The sequence below is a fragment of the Typopeltis vanoorti genome, chromosome 12 (genome assembly GCF_054136105.1).
Source record: "Typopeltis vanoorti isolate ZY-2024b chromosome 12, IOZ_Tvanoo_1.0, whole genome shotgun sequence".
Classification (NCBI taxonomy): Eukaryota; Metazoa; Arthropoda; class Arachnida; order Uropygi; family Thelyphonidae; genus Typopeltis; species Typopeltis vanoorti.
This window is the reverse complement of record NC_143560.1, coordinates 9,157,141-9,182,953: the sequence shown is the minus strand read 5'-3', so window position 1 is coordinate 9,182,953 and position 25,813 is coordinate 9,157,141. Positions and strand designations below refer to the sequence as shown.

At 36.2% G+C, this 25,813-nt stretch overlaps 1 protein-coding gene across 2 annotated transcripts in view; it reads left to right on the top strand.

The window, feature by feature from the left end:
- LOC150100573 (recQ-like DNA helicase Blm) overlaps positions 1 to 25,813 on the top strand; it is a 317,833-nt gene that overhangs the window by 212,153 nt on the left and 79,867 nt on the right. For both annotated transcript variants that reach the window (XM_090401345.1, XM_090401343.1), the window contains 2 exons: positions 7,729 to 7,877; positions 18,330 to 18,467. In XM_090401345.1, the coding sequence (XP_090257471.1) occupies positions 7,729 to 7,877; positions 18,330 to 18,467 (287 nt within the window). The remainder of the gene's footprint in view (positions 1 to 7,728; positions 7,878 to 18,329; positions 18,468 to 25,813) is intronic.

Here is a 25,813-nt window from a genome sequence, read left to right as displayed (position 1 = left end):
ATTAGCAAGCAAAATGATGGAAGTGTGAAAATGATTTGAAAAGTAATCTCTTTGGAAGAAATTGTGAAATAATAAAGAAAAATGAACAAGGCAAGTTCAGAGCAAAGATATGACAAGAGCACAAAAATGGATGAATCAGCTATAAGAGCAATTTTAAACAAATACTGCTCAATACAAAGAGAAAGGTAAGGCGGCTTCAAGTTCATCATCCATGCATGCACTCGAAATCAAAGTATTATAATGATTGAATTAGACTTTTTTCTACATGAATCAAATATTGTAACCAAAACTGGATCTCACTAAGCACTGACCTTATTAACTCAAAAGCATTAAGTCTCTTCTTTGAAAGAAATGGCTATCATTGATGGAAAAGAAGAAGAATTCTATGCTAGTGCTGGGAGGTTTAAGCATTTCAGAAAGAGAAATAGCCTACATAATGTTCTAATCTCAGGCGAAGCTGCAAGTGCAGATAAGGAGGTGGCCTCAAATTATCCAGAGATTATGAAGAAAATTAGCAGGGCTGAAAAGAGAAAGAAGCAGGTGGTTCGAAGGAATAATAAAGACCGGCTGAACAAACAAGAAAACAAGTTGAAGAGAAAATTATGTATGAAAACTCAATGATCAGGAGAGTACTTAATGAAAGCATGAAAAATTCCTGTTTCCCAGGTGAAAAAAATTCACGATTTCTGTGAAATCTCTTTGGGCTTGTCAATGATATAATTTTCTTCATATTCTTCAAGATCTTCCCACTGTGCATCTAAATTTAGCAGGTCGGAATCACTCAATTTCTCAGAATGAGATATAATTAACTTAGATTCATTTGAAAAGCCTCTAAAATCATTTGCACACAATGTGGACGAATTTGCTTCCAAATGGCTTGCATGTTGCTAGCAGTAATTTCATTCGACTTTGCAACTTTATAACCAGGCTGAGATTTCTCTGATTTGGCCAGAAAAGTCTTGGAAAGCATCCACTTCCAAAAAAGGCTGGTTTCATCAACATTAAATATTTGTTACTAACGGATATTTAATGTTGATGAAACCAGCCTTTTTGGAAGCAAATGCCTTCCAAGACTTTTCTGGTCAAATCAGAGAAATCTCAGCCTGGTTATAAAGTCGAATGAAATTATTGCTAGCAACATGCAAGCCATTTGGAAGCACATTCGTCCACATTGTGCGCAAATTATTTTAGAAGCTTTTCAAACAAATCTAAGTTAATTATATCTCATTCTGAGAAATTCAGTGATTCCGACCTGCTAAATTTAGATGCACAGCGGGAAGATCCTGAAGAATATGAAGAAAATTATATCACTGACAAGCCCAAAGAGATTTTAGAGAAATCATGAATTTTTGAACCTGGGAAACAGGAATTTTTCATGCTTTCATTAAGTACTCTCCTGATCATTGAGTCTTCATACATAATTTTCTCCTTAACTTGTTTTTCTTGTTTGTTCAGTTAGTCTTTATTATTCCTTTGGACCACCTGCTTCTTTCTTTTTTCAGCCCTGCTAATCTCTTGCCATTTCTGCAGTTATTCAGTTTCGTGCTTGGTCATATGAAGGATAACATTTAAGTGTGCTATTTCTTTATTAATGTCCATTTCGTTCTCCTCTATTTCCATGGCCACACGTTCAACATTGTTTAATAACATTATTTTCCCTCTTACTTTCGGTATTTGCTGCATTCTCATCACCTAACAGACACTCATTTTTGAAACATTTAATACATGCTCTCTCTCTCTCCAGTTTCAATTTCCTTCCACATATTCTTTACTTTTCTCAGTGAATACATTTCACATACACTGCACTGAATGAAATCCCAGAAATTCAAATTGCCAGACAACGCGGGCTTTTCCACCATTCTTCATTGGTACCATGCCAACAATATTACAATAAATATCACAAAAAGGAAAAATGAAAGAGTTTGAGAACACGAACCAAACCTTCCCGATTCAGTGGCAAGCCTTGAAGAAAACCCTGATTGATTCAGCTAGAGAGGCATGTGGTGAAGTTGTCTGCAAGGATAGAAAAATTAGAACTCCATGGTGGATATAGGAAGTTAAAGAGGCAGTGAAGGAAAAGAAGAAAGCATATCAAAAGTTCTAGGCAAATGAGTCAGTTTGTGCGCTTAGAGAATACAGAGACAAATGTAAGAAAGCTAAAAAGTGCGTAAAACTAGCTAAATAAAAGTCATGGGAGGACTTTGGCAAGAATATAGAAAATAAATATCAAGACGGTGGCAAAATATTCTGAAGAAGAATGGAAGAAGCTTAGGAATAGAGGTAAGAGTGCTGTAAAAGGAGTTAAAGATGATAAAGGTGACATGAAAACGGGAGTAAAAGATATCATTGAAATATGGAGTAATTACTTTGAAAAATTGCTAAATGAAACAAGCAGTGACAGCACAGTGATAAAAAAAAACACTGATCAGGCATGCAGTCAGGAATACATATCCATACTTGAAGTAGAAAAGCCATCAAAGGCTTGAAATGTGGAAAATCAGCAGGAGTAGATGATATTCGACCAGAAATGCTGAAGTATGGTGGTATAAAAGTCTTACAGTGGCTGTACTGCATAGTTCAGAATGCCTGGACAGAGGGACGAATTCCAGACAATTGGAGTAGAGCTCTCATAGTACCCATGTATAAAAAGGGAAATAAAACTGAATGTGAGAATTACAGAGGTATTTCCCTACTGAGTGTTCCTGGCAAGATCTATGCAAGTATACTTGAGAAACGGTTGAGAAGAATTGTGGAAGAAAAGCTTGGTGAAGAACAAGCTGGATTCAGACCAAATAGAGGCTGTCAGGATCGGATCTTCACTTTACGACAAATAGTCGAGAAATCATGGGAATATAACAAAGATGTGTATTTAAGTTTTGTTGATTTTGAAAAGGCATATGACAAGGTTTACAAGAGAGAAGCTATTCAATATGCTACAGTTATATGGTGTCAATGGGGCATTATATCAAGCAATACTTAGTCTTTATTTGAGTTGTGAGTCAGCAGTTAGAATTGAAGGAAGTACAGGAAGATGGTTTAATGTTAATTCTGGTGTGAGACAAGGATGTACATTATCCCCTCTCGTTGCAAAGGTGGAGCAAGCTACCAACACTCCTATCCTAGTATCTCCTATAATGCAAAACACATCTCCTTGCGGATATGTCTATTGTTATGCATTAAGGGAAGGGCCACTACCCAGACCGGTTTCGACCTTTATTGAGGTCTCTTCAGTGGGAGCCAGGCCCAAGTCGAGATATCAGGCAGAAGCATTTGCAGGTCATCTCCACCTATAGGAATTGCCAATTGGTGTGCCACCCTTTTTTAATAAATTACTCTGGATTTAGAGAAAGATGTTGAAAGTTTATTTTCCACTTGGTTAGAGTATAATAAATTTAGTTTAATCCTTTATCCAAGTGTGAGCAAACAAAGTTTGCACCTGAAAGTATCTTCAGGACTGGGTTAAGGTGGTACACACCAGGGCAACTCGTTGCAAAGGTGGAGCAAGCTACCAACACTCCTATCCTAGTATCTCCTATAATGCAAAACACATCTCCTTGCGGATATGTCTATTGTTATGCATTAAGGGAAGGGCCACTACCCAGACCGGTTTCGACCTTTATTGAGGTCTCTTCAGTGGGAGCCAGGCCCAGTCGTTGCAAAGGTGGAGCAAGATACCAACACTTTGGGCCTGGCTCCCACTGAAGAGACCTCAATAAAGGTCGAAACCGGTCTGGGTAGTGGCCCTTCCCTTAATGCATAACAATAGACATATCCGCAAGGAGATGTGTTTTGCATTATAGGAGATACTAGGATAGGAGTGTTGGTAGCTTGCTCCACCTTTGCAACGAGTTGCCCTGGTGTGTACCACCTTAACCCAGTCCTGAAGATACTTTCAGGTGCAAACTTTGTTTGCTCACACTTGGATAAAGGATTAAACTAAATTTATTATACTCTAACCAAGTGGAAAATAAACTTTCAACTTCATTATCCCCTCTGTTATTCATTATCTATATGGATCACATTATGAAGGAAAGTGGTATTAAACATGATATCAAAATTGGAGCTGTTAATGTCAGCTCTTTGCTTTATGGAGACGATGTTATACTTCTAAATAAATCCGCTACAAGTCTTCAAGATTCCTGACTAAATTGAATAACTGTTATAATAGATATGGTATGAAGGTCAGCAATAAAAAGACAAAGACAATGAAAATAGGCAGAATCATTGAAAATGTCAACTGTGTTGTGAATGGACAACCTGTGGAACAAGTAAAACATTTCAGCTACTTAGGCACAATTTTTAGTGAAGATGGTGAATTAAATATGGAAATAGACAACAGAATCAACAAAGCTGGTATGGTAGGAAGTCAATTGAACAAATTCATATGAAATTAGAGAGAAATTAGTCGGAACACTAAATTAGCTGTATACAAGACAGTGTTCAAACCAGTTTTAACTTATGGATCTGAGAGCTGGATCAGAAGTAAAACACTTGACCAAAGACTAGAGACCGCAGATATGAGAGTCCTGAGAAAGATTTGAGGCATGAACAGATGGCATCAATGGCAATATCATATTAAAAACAAGGATATTAGGAAAGAACTTGATATTGTCAGCATCCAGGAATGCGTTAGCAGAGCTAATCTCAGGTGGCATGGTATAGGAAAGATTCGCAAGCCAAGTGTTCTCTGCCAGGTTGGCAGCAAAACGACCCAGAGGAAGACCAAGATATAGGTGGATTGATATGGTACAAAGTGCCTTAGACGATAGAAATATAAGATCTGGTAATGTTGGAGTCTTGACAAGTAACAGACTGATCTGGAGGAAAATTGTAGATAGGAAGTTAGTAATGATGTAAATTTTTCATGTAGTACTATCATATCCTATACACCCCTTGAGGGTACATGGCAGGAATTTGATGATGATATCACAATAAAAATGTTTATAATGATACTAAATACTTAAAAAAAACAAAAATATATTGTGGTTTAAGCCAATAAGAATACAATTCGGTTGACTAAATCCCAAATTACTAGGCCATCCTTGTTTGTTCAGTATACAAGTTAATACCCAACAGGGTGCACCACAAGAAGGTTGGGATTGGATATTTGGTCAGAAGCCCTGGTAGGTTCTCTGCATTCCTATAAAAGCTATGAGTAGGTCTCCTCTCAGTTATACAGCTTTGACTCTTATGCACCCCCTAGTTCACCACCAGAGTTCAAGATCAGTACTATCAACATAAGAAGCCTGAATAGCAAAGAAATGGAACTAGCTGAGGAATTGGATAAGTACCAGATCGACATAATTGGTGTGGCCGAAACAAAAACAGACAAAAACTGGGGAGATCTTTGTAAGCAATAAATAGAAAATGTTATATTCAGGCAATAACAATCAGGGAAAAGGAGGAGCTCAAGTATTCAACACAAAATACAAGGCTAATCTTCTTGAATGGCAGGCAGTATCAAGTAGAGTGATGTTGGCAATTATCAGAATGGGGAAGTGGACAATGGTTCCACTTATTTGTGCCTATGGTTCCATAGAATTTTCTACTAAGGTAGAAGTGGAGGAATTTTTTGAGGCTTTAGAGAAAGCAGTTGACGCAATGAAAAAGGAAAAGTTGGTCCTTGTTGGTGTCTAAATAGCAGAGTAGGGAGTGATTGGCAAACATGCAAAAATATTTTGGGAAAATTTGGAGAAAAGAACAAAGCTAATAATAATGGCAAATACCTGTTGGATTTCTGCTCAGGACATGCACTGGTTATTATTAACACAATGTTCCAACATAAAAATGTGCACAAATTCACATGGAGAGAAGAGGCAAGAAATAAGAAAAGTCTCATTGACTCTGTTATTGTTGATAGCGATGTTTTCTCACTGGTGCAGGATGCTAGAGTGTACAAAGAATTTGAAATTAGAAGTGACAACCATTAAGTCTTAGTAGGATAAAATTGAGAACAGGAACCAAACCTTGAAGATTTGGTGGCAAGCCTTAGAGAAAACACTGAATGATTCAGTTAGAGAGGCATGTGGTGAAGTTGTCTGCAAGGATAGAAAAATCAGAACTCCACATGGAGTTCTGATTTTTCTTTCCTCGAAAAGAAGAAAACATATCAAAAGTTCCTGGCAAATAAGTCAGCTTGTGCTCTTAGAGAGAATACAGAGACAAATGTATTCTCTCTAAGAGCTAAACATAGGAAAGTGACAAGATATTCTGGAGGGGAGGATGTTGGAAAAGCTGAGAAATAGACTAAAGAGTGCTGTAAAGGGAATTATAGATAAAGGTGACATGAAAACTGGAGTAAAAGATATCCTTGATGTATGGAGTAATTACTTCAAAAAATTGCTAAATGAAACAAACAATGACAGCACAGTGGTAAAAAACACTCAGCAGGCTTGTAGTCAGGAATACATATCCATACATGAAGTACAAAAAGCCATCATATAATTCCAGAAATGTGGAAAGGCAGCAGGAATAGATGATATTTGACCAGAAATGCTTAGGTATGGAGGTGTAAGGGTCTTGCAGTGGTTGCACTGCATAGTTCAGAAGGCTTGGATAGAGGGATGATTTCCATATGATTGGAGTAGAGCTCTCTCATAGTACCCACATATAAAAAGGGAAATAAAACTGAATGTGAGAATTTCCCTACTGAATGTTCCTGGTAAAATTTATGCAGGTATACTTGCATAAATCTTTTGAGAAAGATTGTGGAAGGGATACTTGGTGAGGAACAAACTGAATTCAGGCCAAATAGAGGCTATCAGTATCAGATTTCCACTTTACAACAAATAGTTGAATATAACAAAATCTATATTTAAGTCAAACACTAAATTAGCTGTATACAAGACAGTGTTCAAACCAATTTTAACGTATGGATCTGAGAGCTGGGTTAGAAATAAAACTTGACCAAAGACTAGAGACTGCAGATATGAGAGTCCTGAGAAAGATTAGGGGCATGAACAGATGGCATCAATGGCAATATCATATTTAAAACAAGGAAATTAGGAAAGATCTTGACATTGTTAGCAGAGCTAATCTCAGGTGGTATGGTCACTTAAACAGAATGGGAAAGGAAAGATTAGCAAAACAAGTATTCTCTCCCTGATTGGAAAAAAAATCCAGATGAAGACCAAAATATAGGTGGATTGATACAGTAAAAAGTGCCTTAGAAGACAGAAATATAAGATCTGATAATATTGGAGTCTGGATAGGTAACAGATGCTTTGGAGGAAAATTATTGATAAGAAGTTAGTAATGATATAAGTTTTTCATGTAGTACTATCATATTCTGTACACTCCTTGAGGGTACATGTCAGGAATAATTTGATGATGATATAATACACGGATTTTTTAATGAAAAATCACAATAAACAAATAAGTCACCAATATTACACGTGTGTAATTTGCTGACCACTTGCAATACTCACAGAATCTAGTACAAATCTCCACTGACAGAGAGGTGCACACATGACTGCTTTGCGCATTCATGTGTGCACCTCTCTGTCTGTCTGTCTGTCTCTCTCTCTCTCTCACACTCACACACACACACACACACACACACACACACACACACACACACACACACACACACACACACACACACACACACACACACACAGCTCATCCCTGTCATTAAATTAAACCATGTTGTTATATAAATTCATCTCTCTTAAAAGTGCATTTATGTTAAAGCTCAAGATTTTATAGGTTATTTTGATTTAATTACAGTGGGGTCATGATTTCAGACCAGATTATAAGAAACTGAAAGTCTTACGAGAAAAATTTCCTAATGTACCACTGATGGCTTTAACAGCAACTGCTACTCCTCGGGTTAGAACAGATGTTCTTCATCAACTAAATATGATAAACCCAAAATGGTAATGTGTCAATTAATTTTATTTATTTTTTTTTTTCCTTTTCACAAATATCGTCCTTTTTTATTAAAAAAAAAAAAAAAAATGTAGCGTTTGTAGATAGAGATGAGTCTGTATAAATTAATATTTTATCTTCTGCATCATGCATCTTGATTGTTTAAATTAAACATATTTGTATTGTTGTTGTGATAAAAACTCATATATGTATACTTCCTACATCACAGCCAGTAATTAAGTAATAGAAATTTTTATAGTGTTAAACATAATCAAAAGTGAACTGTGAAATTAAGGTTTAATTATTCCAGTGTGAGTGTGGGGGGGCTTGACAACTTGCATGCATATCAGTGTGAAAAATAATTCCCTAATTAATACTGATAATATTTTATATATGAAGTGACATAACATTAAATCAATTTTTTAAACCATCATTCACATCAAAAAGACAATTACTAAAATGCCTGTTGCATTGACTTGGATTTGATTTGCTTGTTGACCGTTTTTCTCAGTAATATATATACAGAATAGTGCCCAGTCAGCCAGTACTGATCCAACAAATGATTTATCATGATACATTATAGTAGAACATGCAGAAGTTTGCCACCAGATGATATACTTCATTCTTACACACTTGGAGCTTCAGCCTGAGACCAACGTACTTTAGATAATCTGATGAGGTTTTCAAAGGCATCTTCTCTGGTGTTCACAGCACGAGATAGGCACGCTGGAAAAGGTATGCTGGCCCACAGCTATGTTCCTCCATTTATGCATTGGAGGAGGACAGCTATAAATATGAAACATAATTTGATCAATCCCCTTGTAATGATTTCCATTGTACACATATTAGACTTGGGATGAGATTAGTGTAGCCTGTTGGTAATTCTTAGCAGTCTGAGTATGTTCTGGTATATTGCACCATTTGTTCAACCAAAGACCTATATGCTTTAGATAGTCTGATGAGGTTGTCACAACATAAGTGTAAAAACAAGGACTTGTGTTTGGGGATAGACATTAAGATTCATTTGCAGATAAATTCATATGTTTGCAATCAAATGTCTCTAAAATGTTCTGTGAAATGCTGTTTAACTACACATACACCCTCCTCTATATAGGGACCATGCAATTCCTTGTCAAAATCATGGCTGCAAGGGGAATGATATGTAATCTATGAAAGTGACTTCCTTGCTTTTTCAAATATCAAGTGATGATTGAAATTATTATTGGTACCAAATCAATTTCAAAGATTTTGGTGAAGGGTCATGTAATGATCAGAGAACTGACCAGGCATCTGAATGAATAAAGATGAGTTAGCAATTTAATACTTAGCAAACAAAATTGTATTCTGTGTACACATCAACTAAAAAAAAATATCATTTTTTTTTTAGTTGATGTGTACATATCTATCTCATGCAAGCCATAGTGTAGCCCAGTTAAACACAAGCCTGCTATTCTCTCAGGAATTAGAGTGAACAGTGAAACATAGTTGCTTGACCAAACTCAAAATCTTCATCACCAAAATTTAAGATCAACAGTGAATATAACAGGTATGAATGAAAAAGAGGTGGAATAAGTGGCAGAAGAATTAGAGAATTAAATTACTGTGCTGACACAATTAGTGTTACTGAGACAAAGATGGCATAAACAGGTGATGTGCTTCAAATTAATAACCAAGATGTTATATTGTTATATAGTTTTGATTAGAGAAAGTAAGAAATAGATATAGCATTCGACACTGAACAAGAAGATTAACTTCTTGAATTGCAGGCAGTTTCAAGTAGAGGGATGAGAGCAAATTTCAAAATGAGGAATTTGACAATGAGATTTATTTTTTATAACTATGGTCCCTCAGAAGAGTATTATTAAGGAACCTTCAGGGAGTCAGGAACTCATTGAGGGAAGCCATAATATTCACACCAGCTGTCATACCTGTTCTTGAATTCATTAATGCTACTTGTGCACACAGCATCCAACAGCAATCCATTCTAATCACGCACTACTCTGTGAGTGAAAAATCTACTACTCTGCGAGTGAAAAATCTACCCCTAACCCCCTTCTTGACAGCATTCATTCTCAACTTTCATGGATGCCCTCGCATCCTTTCCCCACCTTCCATAAAATAAAAAATTCCATCTAGTGAAATTCTGTATAACCCTTTCAGAATTTTGCAAGTATCAATTGTATCACCCCCTTTCTTCTATTTGCTAGTGTCTTCATAATCTGTATTCCACAATCCTGATATCATTTTTGATGGTCTCCTTTGCACTCTCTCCACTGCATCAGAATCACCACAAACCAGGAGACCAGACCAGCATGCAGTAGTTCCAGTGAGGTCTTATCAAGGCCTTGTAAAGAGGCAAAATGACTTCCTTATCTTTTCATGTCAAGGTTCATTTCAGCTTTGCAATTATTCTCTGAGTTGCATTTATAGTTTTTGCTATATGACCTTTGAACTTCAACTTCCTGTCTACTGAAACTCCAAGATCCCTAGCCTCAACAGTTTCTTCAATTATAATCCAACCAATATAATATGGCATTGGATATCTAATCACAACAAAATGTATGACTTTACATTTATTAACATTGAAATGACATTCATTTTCACATGCCCACAATTTCATCTTATTCAAATCATTCAGCTACAGAATGATTCAAATCATTCTCTAGCTGCACTCCTGATTACCCTACCTATTTTTGCATCATCAGCAAATAGCTGTATGTCAGATGTCAAATCCCTGTACATTAATAATGTACAGATTGAATAACAATGGACTGAGGACTGATCCTTGAGGCACACCGATGGGTACTTGAATCTTGCAGATCCCCCCCCCCCCCCATATACCACTTTTTGACATGTCAGTCAGCCATTCTCTTATCCATGTCAATAGTTATTCTCCAATTTATACAACAGTATTCCATTCTGTATTCTGTCAAAAGCCTTAGCAAAATCCAAAAGTATCATGGTTTATCCATTCCCCTTGTCTAACTCAATGGTAACATTATAGAATGTGAGCAAGTTGCTAAAACACGACCTTCCCTTAGTAAACCCATGCTGTTCATGGCAAAATAGAGATTCTCTGTCAACCCATTTCTGAATGTAAGTCCTAACTAACTTTTGCAAGATCTTCACCACCATTCTTGAGATACTGACTGCTTGATAATTGGATACATTGGTCTTTGCACTACCCTTGTGCAATGGGATTACCATACATTCTTTCCACTCCTGTGGTATCTTCTCTGTTCTGAGACTCAAATTATATAGCCTGCAAGATCTTCACCACCATTCTTGAGATACTGACTGCTTGATAATTGGATACATTGGTCTTTGCACTACCCTTGTGCAATGGGATTACCATACATTCTTTCCACTCCTGTGGTATCTTCTCTGTTCTGAGACTCAAATTATATAGCCTGGTCAAGGGAATAGCCAGTTTGGCTGAACACTCTTTTAGCATCCATGCTGATATCCCATCAGTTCCTATTGCAGAATTCTTATTCAGTTTGTGCAACAGCTCTTGTACTTCCTCCTTATCCACATGACATGCAATGAAGAGGTAGTGGTGAGATCAATGTTGCATATACCAGGTTGATAGCTTTTAGCAAAATGGCTGCTTATTAGTTGAATAATCACTTCTGCTTCAGTCACCTGCATGCCATCTGCATTTGGTAGAGTTATTCTTTCAGATTCATTCTTTCTTTCTTTTCTTTGTAGCTTAAAGATAGAATTCTTTTGGATTATCTTTAACTTGCAGAGCCAGTTTCTTTTCATACTCAGCTTTCCATACAACACTCGTGATTCTTCTGGCCTGCTGCTTATAATTATCATAACTGACATCATCCTTATGAACACAATATTTCTTCCACATCATTTTTCTTACAGATCTCTTGCTTAATTAGAATTAGATGCTGGCCTGGTTGGCTGAGTGTTTATCATATCTGCTCTCCAGCCAAAAGGCTGCGGGTTCAAATTCCACCGTGGGCATGAATATTTGTGATTGTCTTTGAAAATACTAATGGTGGCGGTGATGAGCAGTAGATGCGTTGGTGTTGATGATTTGGTTCACTGTAGTTGTTGGATTGAGTGATGGAGACATAGAGTTGTGGAGTGGGTGCCCTCCCTCGATGGGTCTTTGGACTCCTTGGAGGTGCCACGTAGTAATAATACTAATTACACATTCGTTTCACTCTTACTCTATTTATTCTTCGAACTTTAGGGACACATTCTGATATCGCATCATTTAAGTATTTTTTTAAGCACTTCCTATGCACTGTTGATAATCTTCCCATCGAATAACTGATACCATGGCTCAACCCAGCATATCCCTCAGGTGGTCATAATTTCTTGCTTTGTAGTTCAGCATGTAACCTTTTCTGAATGGAACATTTATAAGTTACTGCTACCTGCCACTTTCCAAGTGAGTACTGCACAATCACTGTCACCAACTGGAGACAAAATAGTTAGTTTTTAACTGAAACCCCCTTTGACACTGTCATCATATCTAACACTCTTTGACCTTCAAGTTCCTTTCGTTATATGCTGCTTGAGGAAGCTATCTTACACCAGCTGAATAAATTCAGTTTCATTCTTCTCTTTTGCAATTTCATAGCTACCCATATGAATATTTGGATAATTAAAATTCCCCATTATGATTACTCTTTTCACACCCATCATATTCATTTGTTGATGCAATTCTTCCTCACTAGAAATCGATCCACTAGGTCTGTAACAACACCTGACCGTGTAAGTTATTTTACTCTAGGAAATATTGCAAATATTCCTCTAGGGGAAAAAAAGTTTCAAAACAGAAACTAAACCTTGGATATTCAGTAGCATACTCTAAAAAAAGAAAAAAAAAAAATATTGATTCAGCCATCTAAACATGCAATGAAGTTGTTTTCATGAAACAGAAAATCAGAATTTCATGGCGCACTCATGAAATTAAAGATGTGGTCCTGGAAAAAAACTAATATTGAAGATTCCTAGCAAGTAAGTCAGCAGTTGCCCTGAGAGAATACAGTGAAAAATGTACAAAAGCTAAGCTATCTATAAGAGTAGTTAAACAAAATCCATGGGTGGGTGGAAATATTTTGGTATACACTGCTTGGAAAAAGTCAATGGAAGTTATAGTGTCAGAAACAAACAAACAAACAACCATTTAGCCCACCTTAATAAGTTATAGAACCTCCTTTCACTGCGATCAGCACTCCTACAGAACACATATTCCATAAGCTTACAATAGTGATCAATGGGAATTTTGGACCAATCTTCCTGTAGGCATGAAATGATGTCCTGGACTGTTGGAGTGCACATCCCTTGACCTCAACCGACGCTCCAGTTCATCCCACATATGTTTAGTAGGGTTGAAATCAGGGCCCCTGTAGAGGCCAGTCAAGTGGAGTAACATTCCTGTGCACAAACCACGCAGTTTACAGTAGCAACCATATAACACAGTGCATTATCTTGCTGAAAGAGACAATGGTCATTTCTGTAGAAATGCCACAAAGTAGGAAGCATTCTGCTGTCAAGAATGTTCAGATACCTCTCAGAGTTCAGTGTTCATAGCACCAAAATCAGAAGTCTCGAGGCCAAACCAGGGAAAATAGGACCATACCTTCACACCACCACCACCTCTGAATTTCATAGTGCATTGGGGTTATTGTGCTCTAGTAAGAGACACTCACTAGGCATCCACCACACCCACACCTGTCCTCCTCCTCAGTAGAGAATGTAGCATAATTTGTCTTTTCATAACACAGTTTTCCAAGCTTCCACGTGCCACTGTACATGCTCTTTGCACCACTGAAGATAACACTTCATGTTAGTTCAGGTAATGTGGAGCTTGCATATTGCTGTCCTAATTTGCACAAAACATTCAAAACCAAGTGAGTCTTGGTTTTGAATGTTTTGTGCAAATTCATGTTCCAGTCAGTGCCTAGATCTCCATATTCAATGTGTTGGCCAACGAATGCTGGTTTTTACATATCCTTCATAGCACCTTAGAGTGTGAAGGTTCATCCATTACAGTTAGCTCTTGCAGTTAACTCCCTGCACCTCCATTTCAGTTTGGTATCACTGATTGCTGACCTGGGATAGCCCAATTTGTCAACAGTTTGCCAAACAGATAGGCCTGCAACATGGCATCCTTTCACAATGCCTCTTTCAAATTTTCAAAAACATCAAGCTACAAACTTGTGACTTGTTACATGTCATGATGCATCTTGCCCATGGGGATGTCTGTGACTTCTTTCCGAGCAGTGTAGAAGATGATATCCCAAAGGCTGCAAAATATTCTAGTGGAGGCTATTGAAAAAACTTAGAAATAAAGGATGAGTACTTTAAAAGGAATTAGTTGAGAAAAGGTGATGTAAAAATGGAAGATAAAGATATCCAAGATATTTGGAGTAATTGCCTTGAAAGATTATTAAATTAAACAAAAAGTGATAGAACAATGGTGGTAGAAAATATTCAAGAGGAAATGCAATCAGGAGTTAATAATACTTGAGGAAGAAAAGCCACGAGAAACCTGAAAATGCAGTTGTAATAGATAATATATTGATGTAGAAAACTTATAATAGTTGCACTGCATAATCATAGAGAGAGTGCTCAGGAAAAGAATTCCACATGGCTGGAGTAGAGATCTCATAGAACATATATATAAATAAAAAAAGGGAGGGGGCCTTGATATCAGAATTGGAGGTGTCAAATTTAGCTCTTTGCTTTATGTAATGATGTGTTTCTAAACACATCTAGTGCAGGTCTAAAGGATTCTCTAACTAAATTGAATAACAGCTATAACAAATTTGGCATGAATATTAGCAATAAAAAGATCAAAACTTTTAAAATAGGTAGAAATACTGAACATATCAACTGGATTATGAAGGGAGAGCCTATAGAACAAGTAAAATATTTCAGCTGTGTAGGCACAGTTTTTAGTAAAGATAGCAAGTTGAATATCAATAGTAAAAAGACCAAAACTACAAAACTATAGGCAGAAACATTGAACACATCAACTGCATTCTGAATGGAGAGCCTGTAGAACAAGTAAAATATTTCACTGTTTAGGTACAGATTTTAGTGAAGATAACAGAATAAATCTGTCAATAGACAGCAAAATAAGCAAAGTTAGTATGGTGGGTAGGTAGCCCACTGAATAAATTTATATGGAATAAGAGAAATTAGCAAAAACATCAAACTAGCAGTATACAAGACAGTATTCAAGTTATGGATCTGAGAGCTGGATTATATGGACCAGTTTTAAGTTATGGATCTGAGAGCTGGATTATAAATAAAGCAGTTAATCAAAGATTAGAGTCCATAGATATGAGAGTTCTGAGAAAAATTAGGAGAGTGAACAGATGGTGTCCACGGCAGAATCATATTAAAACTGAAGATAATATAAAGAAACTTGACATTGTTAGCATTCTAGAATGTATAAAGCAGAGCTAATCTAAGCTGGTATAACCACTTCAATAGAATGTGTGAAGAAACATTAGCAAAACAGGTGTTTGATGGCAGGAATGAGACCCATAGAAAAACCAAGGTCTAAGTGGATTGATTCAGTTAGAAGTTCCTTGGAAGCACAAAATGCTAGATATGACAATATTGTACTGTTGACAAGTAATAGAATAATTTAGAGGAAAATTGTGTTCAGTTTGTTGTGATCATTGACTATCAATTTCTCACTGGGTTTGTTCAAGTGACTCATCACTTGCACTTGGTACAAATTTTTTGTATCAAGTGCTTATAATTCAGAAGACTAGTGGGACCCACTAGTCTTCTGCAAACAAATAACTTGTGTTTATAACCTATTTAATACTTGATTAATTTTATTTGCATAGCCTGCTATGTCCCTGATTTGCATGTATTCTTTGCTCCTTCTGTACGAGACTTATGAACTCACCTTCAACTGAAAAGCCCTTATAAAGATTCTCTGCATTCTAGATGGGACTTAAGCAAACATTATATCCAGCGCATCTTGCTGGATGTAATGTTTGTACCCAATTTGTGCTTTTAAAATAAACATGCTTGAGTAACTATAATTGGAATAGCTATTTTTTGTCATTTTCATTATTTAACCAAACCACAATTTGCACTTGCTAAGTATCCATGTGACCCTTGCATATCAAAATAATGAAATCTGCCATCATGGAGCTAGTGAGAATTGATAGACTTATTAAATGAATAAAGGCACCACATCCACACCAAACTGTGTCTGACTGGTTGGCTCCATATTATCATATCTGTGCTGCTAGGAGTTTAATGTTCCTCTTAAGTGAACATTTTGTTGCCATTTCCTGTTGTTTTGTATGAATTATTGAACAATTTTTATTATTATTTAAATTAAGGGGATATTAAATCTCACGTTGTTTTAAAACCGAATAAGAAACTCAAAGATTGGAATCGGAGAGTTTCATGACAAATATATAGTATATTTGGGCATGAATTTTATAGTATATTTGGTATTTTCCATAATGTAAAATACTTTTATAGTTTACTATAAAAGTATCGGCGATTATTAGCATGAGCTAATGCAAGTAGTCCTAGAACAATCTCGGGCAACTCGCAGCAAAGGAGGTAAAGTTCTGATCGCTATTCTTGGTATTTTCCATAATGTAAAAACACATTTCCTAGGAAATGTATGCTGTTATTACATTATGGTGGGAGGTCATTATCCAGACTGGTTTCAGCCTTTATTGAGGCTTCATCAGTGAGTAGCTAGACCAAATTAATACCAAAGGGTATAGCGAAAAGGACTTATATACTCTGCTATACGAGTTGTCAAAAAGGTGCACCCATTAAGTTACTTAAATATAAAGAGCCAAAAGGCTTCATTTCAGTGATATAAACATTATTTAAATTAAGTGGATATTAAATCCCACATTGTTTTAAAACTGAATAAGAAACTCAAAGATTGGAATCAGAGAGTTTCATGCTGAATATAGTAAACTATAAAAGTATCGGCGATTACTAGCGTGAGCTAATGCAAGTAGTCCTAGTACGTAGTACAATCTCGGGCAACTCGCAGCAAAGGAGGTAAAGTTCTGATCGCTATTCTTGGTATTTTCCATAATGTAATAACAGCATACATTTCGTAGGAAATGTATGCTGTTATTACATTATGGTGGGAGGTCACTACCCAGACCGGTTTCAGCCTTTATTGAGGCTTCATCAGTGAGTAGCTAGACCAAATTAATACCAAAGGGTATAGCGAAAAGGACTTATATACTCTGCTATACGAGTTGTCAAAAAGGTGCACCCATTAAGTTACTTAAATATAAAGCGCCAAAAGGCTTCATTTCAGTGATATAAACATTATTTAAATTAAGGGGATATTAAATCCCACATTGTTTTAAAACCGAATAAGAAACTCAAAGATTGGAATCAGAGAGTTTCATGCTGAATATAGTAAACTATAAAAGTATCGGCGATTACTAGCGTGAGCTAATGCAAGTAGTCCTAGTACGTAGTACAATCTCGAGCAACTCGCAGCAAAGGAGGTAAAGTTCTGATCGCTATTCTTGGTATTTTCCATAATGTAATAACAGCATACATTTCGTAGGAAATGTATGCTGTTATTACATTATGGTGGGAGGTCACTACCCAGACCGGTTTCAGCCTTTATTGAGGCTTCATCAGTGAGTAGCTAGACCAAATTAATACCAAAGGGTATAGTGAAAAGAATTTATATACTCTGCTATACGAGTTGTCAAAAAGGTGCACCCATTAAGTTACTTAAATATAAAGAGCCAATTGGCTTCATTTCGGTGATATAAACATTATTTAAATTAAGGGGATATTATAAAACACATTTTAAAACACATTTCCTAGGAAATGTGTTTTTACATTATGGAAAATACCAAGAATAGCAATCAGAACTTTACCTCCTTTGCTGCGAGTTGCCCAAGATTGTACTACGTACTAGGACTACTTGCATTAGCTCACGCTAGTAATTGCCAATACTTTTATAGTTTACTATATTCGGCATGAAACTCTCTGATTCCAATCTCTGAGTTTCTTATTCGGTTTTAAAACAATGTGGGATTTAATATCCCCTTAATTTAAATAATGTTTATATCGCCGAAATGAAGCTTATTGGCTCTTTATATTTAAGTAATTTTTATTATGTTTTACATTTTATGTAAATAAAATTATTTTTTGATTTTTATTGATTATTTTAGTTTTGGCTGTGGTTGCTTTTGGAATAAATAATTAAAAATCAATGATGCTTTGTTATTATGTATTATAGTAAAGTATCATTGTATTTGTAGATAAAAATGACTAATTTTTCTCTCTTTCAGCAGTAGGCTGTTATCATTGAGAATTCACAACAGTCAGAAAAAATGTCATTATTAAAGAAATTTGTTTATCTAAGACTAAAATCTATTTTAATGTCTTATACATGTGTTTTGAAATAATTTGATATCTATTTATTCTAAGAGAGATGTTCCTTTATTTAACAGGTTCTTACAGAGCTTTAATAGGCCAAATCTGAAATATGAAGTAAGACATAAAAAAGGAAAGAGTGTTGTCCAAGATATTATCGAGTTGATAAAGTCAAAATTTAGTAACATGAGTGGTATTGTTTATTGTTTGTCTAGGTGTGTATTTATTGCTGTTCTTGTAATAATTTTTGCTCTAATGAAATAATTTAAGTGTTATTTATTAAAATGTAAGTGTTATTGCTGGAATATGTATCATAATAAAGAAACACCATCAATGATTTCCTGATATGTACCATCAAGGAGTGTATAAGCTACTCTTACAGTACTACATAACTAAGTTTACATTATTACCATTCTCCTATTAACAATAATAAAGACTCATTGTAAATGAAAATAAATTGCTGAACTCTCTTAGCTCTTAGACCATTATAAATAGTTCACAACAATGAGAAAATAAAAGAATTATGATGAAACCACTTAAAATTTGAAAAAGTAAAAATTTCCCTGAAATCTGAAGTAAATACAATTATAATTTATATTGTTCTGTATACTGTAATAATTTTTAATTCAATTAAACAGTATATATATTACTAATAAATACAGTGGTAGAGTGACAGCAGCAATGATATCAATGATATAGCAGAAATATTTCATCAATGTGGGTGTGCGTGTGTGTGAGAGAGAGAGTGAGACTGGGTAATGTGTTGGAGAGAAATTGGTTAAGATTGAAATACAAGGTTGAATTGGTAAAGATAGAAATTGCTATGGAAGGTAGCTTAGGTTTGTTGGGAAACATTATAGGTTCATTAATTTAGTTACTTTTGACTCTTGCAGTGAAGTTCCATTAGAATAGCTGCAGAACTACAAGATGACAGCTGCATTCAATACAAGATGTTTACATAGTAATTTTTCTGAATTTTTCAAAAGCATTTGATAGAATACTAAGCAATAGTTTCAAGTTTTCAATTTCAAATTGATATTGAAAGTGAAGAGAAAGGGAATGGATAGTATATTGGAAGCTGAAATGGAAATAGTTTGCTGATATTAGTTAAGTAGTGTAATGGCATGCCAGAAGATTCTTTACATGGGTTGCTGTTGGTTTATGCTGACAATATAGCCCAAGTTTGAAAACAGATATTCATTGTATATGACAAAAAATGGATAAGGTAATATCAGAGAATACTGATACTATACTGATAGAATATTGTCACTTCAGTATAATTTGAATAGACTGTTTAAGTAGGTATACTTAAACAGTGTAATAAATAGTTTAATGTTGCCAAGTGCAAAATTTGGCACCTTATGCATTAAATAGAATGCATCATGTTATATTGGGGAAACTATACACCAGTGGATGAAGGGCCTAAGTGAATGAATACTGAAGTTTAAGGGACATATATTGCAGTAAGTAGAAAAGTTACTCAGAAGATTGCTCTCATGTAGATTAAACAACACCTGGAATACTGTGAAGAGATGAAAAGATCCAGAAGCTTGTAGCACAGATTGTATCAGGAATGTGAAGTATAAACAGACTGAGGGAGTGCAAATTTTCAGAGATTGAAGATAGTATAGGGAATACAGTTAAGATATGTAAGTTAGCAAGAGGAGCTTATGATATAAATGTAGAAGTTATTGTGCAGAATAGTAGACTATGATGAGAGAACAAGTTATCATCCCTGAATGTCATTTAAGGGTATTGCAGGCAAGGGTGTGAGAAAATAATTATTTGAAGATGTGTGCGCAAGGGGAGGGGGGGGGGTTTAATGATTTAGTTGTGAATGTGTTGACAGAGAATTCACAATTGTTAATATGATGATAAAGATAAACATGTTGTGGACATGAATTAAAGATGCCAAGAAATTTTTCTAAGTGTAATCAAACAAAGTTTGCATTCAAAGTTACTTCACAACTGGGCTACTTGTATATAGAGGCTAATGACTTCACATCAATTGCCTTAGTATCCCATAATACAATGCACATATCCTTATGGACATGTATAATGTTATGCATTGTTGGAGCTGCCACTACTCAGAGCAGTTTTCACCTTTGTAAAGATGAAAGGGGGTCTCCAAAAACTTGGACAATACCTCAGATCACCTAGGTTTGTTGACTCACTGTTACTTAAGTAACAGTGAGTCACTCAAAGGATCATTTAACTCAGTGGTGGCTCCACTCAGTGACAGGCTCACCCTATCACAGAGGCTCTGCCCAATGGCAGGCTCACCTCACCACTGAAGCAGCCACAAGACCACTTCAGCAAACTTCCCACATCAACAGCGAACTACGTCAGTGGGAGCCAAACCCAGAAGTCATACCAAAGTTGAAGTAATGCAGAAGTCATATTTCCATATACAAGTAATTAAAGGGTCTTGCATCTTATTACTAAAATACTCTAGATTAGATTCTCGTAGACAGGCTTATACGTTGGTTATGCATTATTAAAACACTTAAGGAATAGAACAACGTAGTTAAGGATATAAATTAAATTAAACTTTAATAAATATTTTCCGATATTTCGGCAACATCACGTTGCCATTTTCTAAAGGAACTTACAAAAAAGTTACGTGCACGTAGGCACTACAACACAGAAACTGGGAATGAAGAGATGAAGCTATTGTTCTCCTAACAGTCCTGATGTGCCTTCTAGCAGGCTAAGTAGGTGTTCTTGGCCGTTGGGCTGAAGGTCTGCAGATGTAGGCCTCCCAAATTTGGGGCAGTCGCATACAACCAAATTTGTTGAGGTTTGGAGAATTTCTTAGGGCTGAGGCTGATTCCATAAAGAGTCTTTCAAATTTGTATTTGCTGTGGTGTATCACTGTAGCTTTCTTCCACTGTATTCTGTAGCGTGTATCCAGAGCATGGTCCGCAAGCCCAGAATGACTGTATTTGTGAAAACGGATGTAGTCCTTGTGTTCCGAAATTCTGATATTCGCTGTCCTGCCTGTTTGGCCAAAGTAAGACAGTTTACAACTGCAAGGGACCTGGTAAACACTAGGTAGGTCTAGGGGAAGTGGTTGGTCTTTAATGGAGCGGATAAGGGATGCCAATTTTCTGTAAGGTTTGTAACAGGAGGTCAGGTCATGCTTTTTTAAGATTTTGGTAATCTTTTCCGAGGTGCCTCGGATGTAGGGAATGGTGATGGATTTAGAGTAATCCTTGTTGTGGGGGGGGGGGAATCTATGGTTTGTAGGTTCTAATATTTTTTGGATTTTTTTGGGGGGGGGGGGTAGCCATTGGCTGAGAAAGTGTTGAGGATGTTATTTAGTTCAGTGTTTAGGGCCAAATCGTTTGAACAGATTAGTTTAGCCCTGTTGTATAGTGTTTTCACTACTCCATATTGTTGTGAGGGGGGGGGGGGTTGTTGGTGAATGTATCTGCCTGTATGGGTGGGTTTTCTGTAAACTGAGAAAACCAAGGATCCATTAGGCTGGCGGGTCACTAGTGTGTCTAGGAAAGGGAGGCTGTTGTTTTCCTCTTTTTCCAGAGTGAATTTGATTCTGGGGTGTTGGTTGTTTAAGTGTGTTAAGAAGGAGAGAAGTGTTTCAGAGCCATGTGGCTAAATAGCGAACACATCATCAACATGGTGAAGCCATATGGTTGGTTTTTGTGGGGCAGAAGCTAAGGCTTTTTCTTCAAAGGTCTCCATAAAGAAATTGGCCAAGGGTGGGGAGAGTGGTGAACCCATGGCTGTCCCCTCTGTTTGTAGAATTTTCCCTGCCAAACGAAATAGCCTGAGTTCATTGTGAACTGAAATAAGGCTGAGATATCGGGAGAAAATTTAGCTTGGATTAGCTCTAAAGTTTCCTTGAGTGGGACATTTGTAAATAAAAAGGACACATCAAAGCTGACCATTATGTCAGTATGTTGGAGTGTAAGGTTTTCTATGCTGGCTTTGAAATGGGCTGAGTTTTTTATGTGTGATGGTGTGTTGCCAGTATAGTGTGTGAGCTCTTTGGCCAAATGTTTAGCTAATTTGTATGTGGGGGAATCATTGCCATCCACTATGGGACGTAATGGCACATTTTCTTTGTGTAATTTTGGGAGTCCGTAAATACGGGGGGTATAGAGTTAAACGGCTTTAATCTGTTGGTAACTTCTACAGGCCAAGAAGTGACTCTCTTAATTGCTTAATTTGTATGTGGGGGAATCAATTGCGGCATTGATTCCCCCACATACAAATTAGCTAAACATTTGGCCAATGATCAAATTTAAAGCTACTGTAGTGCAGCATCTTTTTTTTTGATTCTAGTGAACTTGTGTCTGGTGTTTCTGCATTACTTCAACCTTGGTATAACATCTGGGTCTGGTTCCCACTGATGAGACCTCAATAAATATCGAACCAGTCTGGGTAGTGGCCCTTCTCATAATGCATAACATTATATATGTCCATAATACAATATGTGCATTGCATTATGGGATACTAAGGCAATTGATGTGAAGCCATTAACCTCTATATACAAGTAGCCCAGTCGTGAAGTGACTTACTTATTATCCAACACCTCCAAGGAGTCAAGGACTCATTGAGGGAGGCTATAAATCACCCAAATCAGTTGTCATACCTTATCTTAAATTAATTCATATTAGATGCATTCAATTACCGCTGAAAGCAAACTATTGGACTCGGTCACTTCTCTCTGTGAGGAAAAACCAAGCTCTTACCCCTTTGTTGACTATGAACAAAATTAACTTCCATGGATGCATCCATGTTCTCTCCCCATCTTCCATATAACGAATATTTTCATCAGACACTATCCTATAATACCCATTCAAAAGTTTATAGACCTTTATCACATCTCTTTCTCCTGTTAACCAGAGTCTGCAATCTGCATACTCGCATTCTATCCTCATAATCTAAATCCCATAATATGAATATAAAATCTTTGTTAACTCTTCTTTGCACCCTGTCCACAGCTTCTTTATCTCCTTGGAATCCAGGGAGACCTAATCTGCACATAGTAATCCAGGTGTGGTCTTATCAAAGCCTTATAAAGAGGCAAAATGACTTCCATATCTTTACATATCAAGGTTCTTTTCAACATCGCAATTATCTTCTGAGTTGCATTCAATTATTATTTGCAGCTTTTGCTATGTGACCTTTGAACTCCAAAGCCCTATCCACCAATATGACAAGATCCCTTGCCTCTTCAGTTTCTTGTAGCATAACTCTGCTAATATAATATAATATAAACTGTAATCGCATGCCAAAGTGCCTAACTTTACACTTACTAACATTAAACTAACATCCATTTTTGTTTGCCCAAATTTCCAGCCTATTGAAATTATTTTGTAAATGCTGATCAGTAGCATCCCTGATTGCCCTGCCTATCTTCATCAAACAATTGCACATCTCATGTTAGACCCTGCATGATGTTATTAATGTATAGATTGAACAATAATGGCTCAAGGACTTAACCCTGAGGTACAATGCTATACCAATGTATCCCACTTTTTTGGTATCTGTCTGTCAACCATCCCTATCCAAGTCAAGAGTTTATATTCTAATCCCATATTCTCCAGTTTATGCAACAGCCTTTTGTGTGGTATCCTATCAAATGCCTTAGAAAAATCCAATATGTATGCGTAGATAGGCTTATGTGTTCGTCAGACATGTTGTAATAGATTTCACGGTATGATATGAACACAGATGGATAAGAAAATAACTATTTATTAACTTAAAAGCTAATATTTCGCTGGTAATATATCCAGCATCTTCAGAGCACACAACACAAAGTTTGTTACAAATGCAGGACAACCACAGTCCAGTATGACAGTGGGGCTACTATAAGTAATTACTGCATGCAACACAAGACTAAAGTCTATGGTGCCATCTAGGTTAAAAAAAAAAAAAAAAAGTTCAAAGTTTTGAAATAGTAGTCCAAATGATAGTCTTAGAAAGTTTGAAAAAAAAAAATAAAATAAAAAATAAAAGTAATAAATATTAATTTGGTTTTAGGATGACTGTCTCCCAAATCTTTGGTAGATTTATACAGCCATACTTGTTAAGGTTGGAGTATGTTTTAAGGCCTCTGTTGATTCCAGGAACAACCTCTCCGACTTGTAGAAGCTTCTGTGCATTACTTTTGTTTCTTTCCAATTGATCCTGTGTGCAGGGGTATCCAACGCATGGTCTGCCAGACCTGACTTGCCATAGCGAAAGTGTCAAATATATTTTTTGTGTTCACTGAGGTGGATGTCCACAGTTCTTCCTGTCTGTCTGTAGTAGGCATGATGGCATCAAGCCTACTACGATCTCTTCAATCGCATTTTCATGAATGTCTAAGTCTTAATCCAATGTAGCAGAAGCACTGTGTACCAACGTACATACACTGGTTGATATATCTTGGCAAAGTGATCATTCATTAACTGAACAATCTCATTAGCTTCCGACAAACGAGTACCATCTGCATTCAATAAAGTTATTCTTTCACATTCATTCTTTCTTTCTTTTGCTTGCAGGGTAGTGATAATTCTTTTGGATTGCCTTTAACTTGCATGGCCAATTTCTTTTCATACTCCATTTTAGCTTTCTGCACAATACTCGTTATTTTTCTGGCATGCACTTTATATTTTTCATAATTCCTCTCATTCTTATTCTCACAATATTCTTTCCACACTAGTTTATTCACTTCTTTACTATAATGGAAGACTATCCTATGTTCTTTACATTCCTATGGTATCTTTTCTGTGCTAAGACTCGAATTTTACAACCAGGTCAAGGACCTAACCATTTCAGCTGAACAAACCTTTAACATACCTACTTATGTCCATCTGTTCCTTTGCCAAATTATTTTCCAGGTTATGCAACAATTCTAGATCCTCCTTTTCATACATCTCACTCTCATCTTCCAGTATATTAGTAGCACTGTGCTCAATGTTGGATACACCTGATTGATAGATCTTAGTGAGTGCTGATTATTTGAACATTTGCATCTGCTTGAGATACAAGCATACCATCTGCATTCAGTAATTCTCCCACTTTAATTTCTTTCTTTTACTTGCAACATAACAATAAAATTCTTTCAGGTCTGCACAGCCAGTTTCTTTTCATACACCGACTTTACTTTCTCTGCAATCCACATGCATTTTCTGTCATGCTTTTTATATACTTAACTCCTCAAATTCATATTCTGATAATAATTCTTCCACATCATTGTCTTCTTAAAGGATCTCTTGCATAATAAGGTTGCGTATCCATTTCACTTCCATTCTATTTGTACTTTTAATTCATGCTAGGGTTATATTCAGATACTGTATTATTTTAACATCCTTGACTTTACTAAGGCATATTAAGGTACTAAGATACTTAGTATATGATACTAAGGCAATTAATGTGTAGTCAATAGCCTCTATATACAAGTAGCATGGTTATGAAGATACTTCATGGACAAACTTTGTTTGCTTACACTTGGATAAAGGATCAGACAAGAATATAATTTTCTTGGCATCTTTAATTTAATTTATACCCAAGGGAAAAACTTTTAACAACTAGCTCTAATCCATAT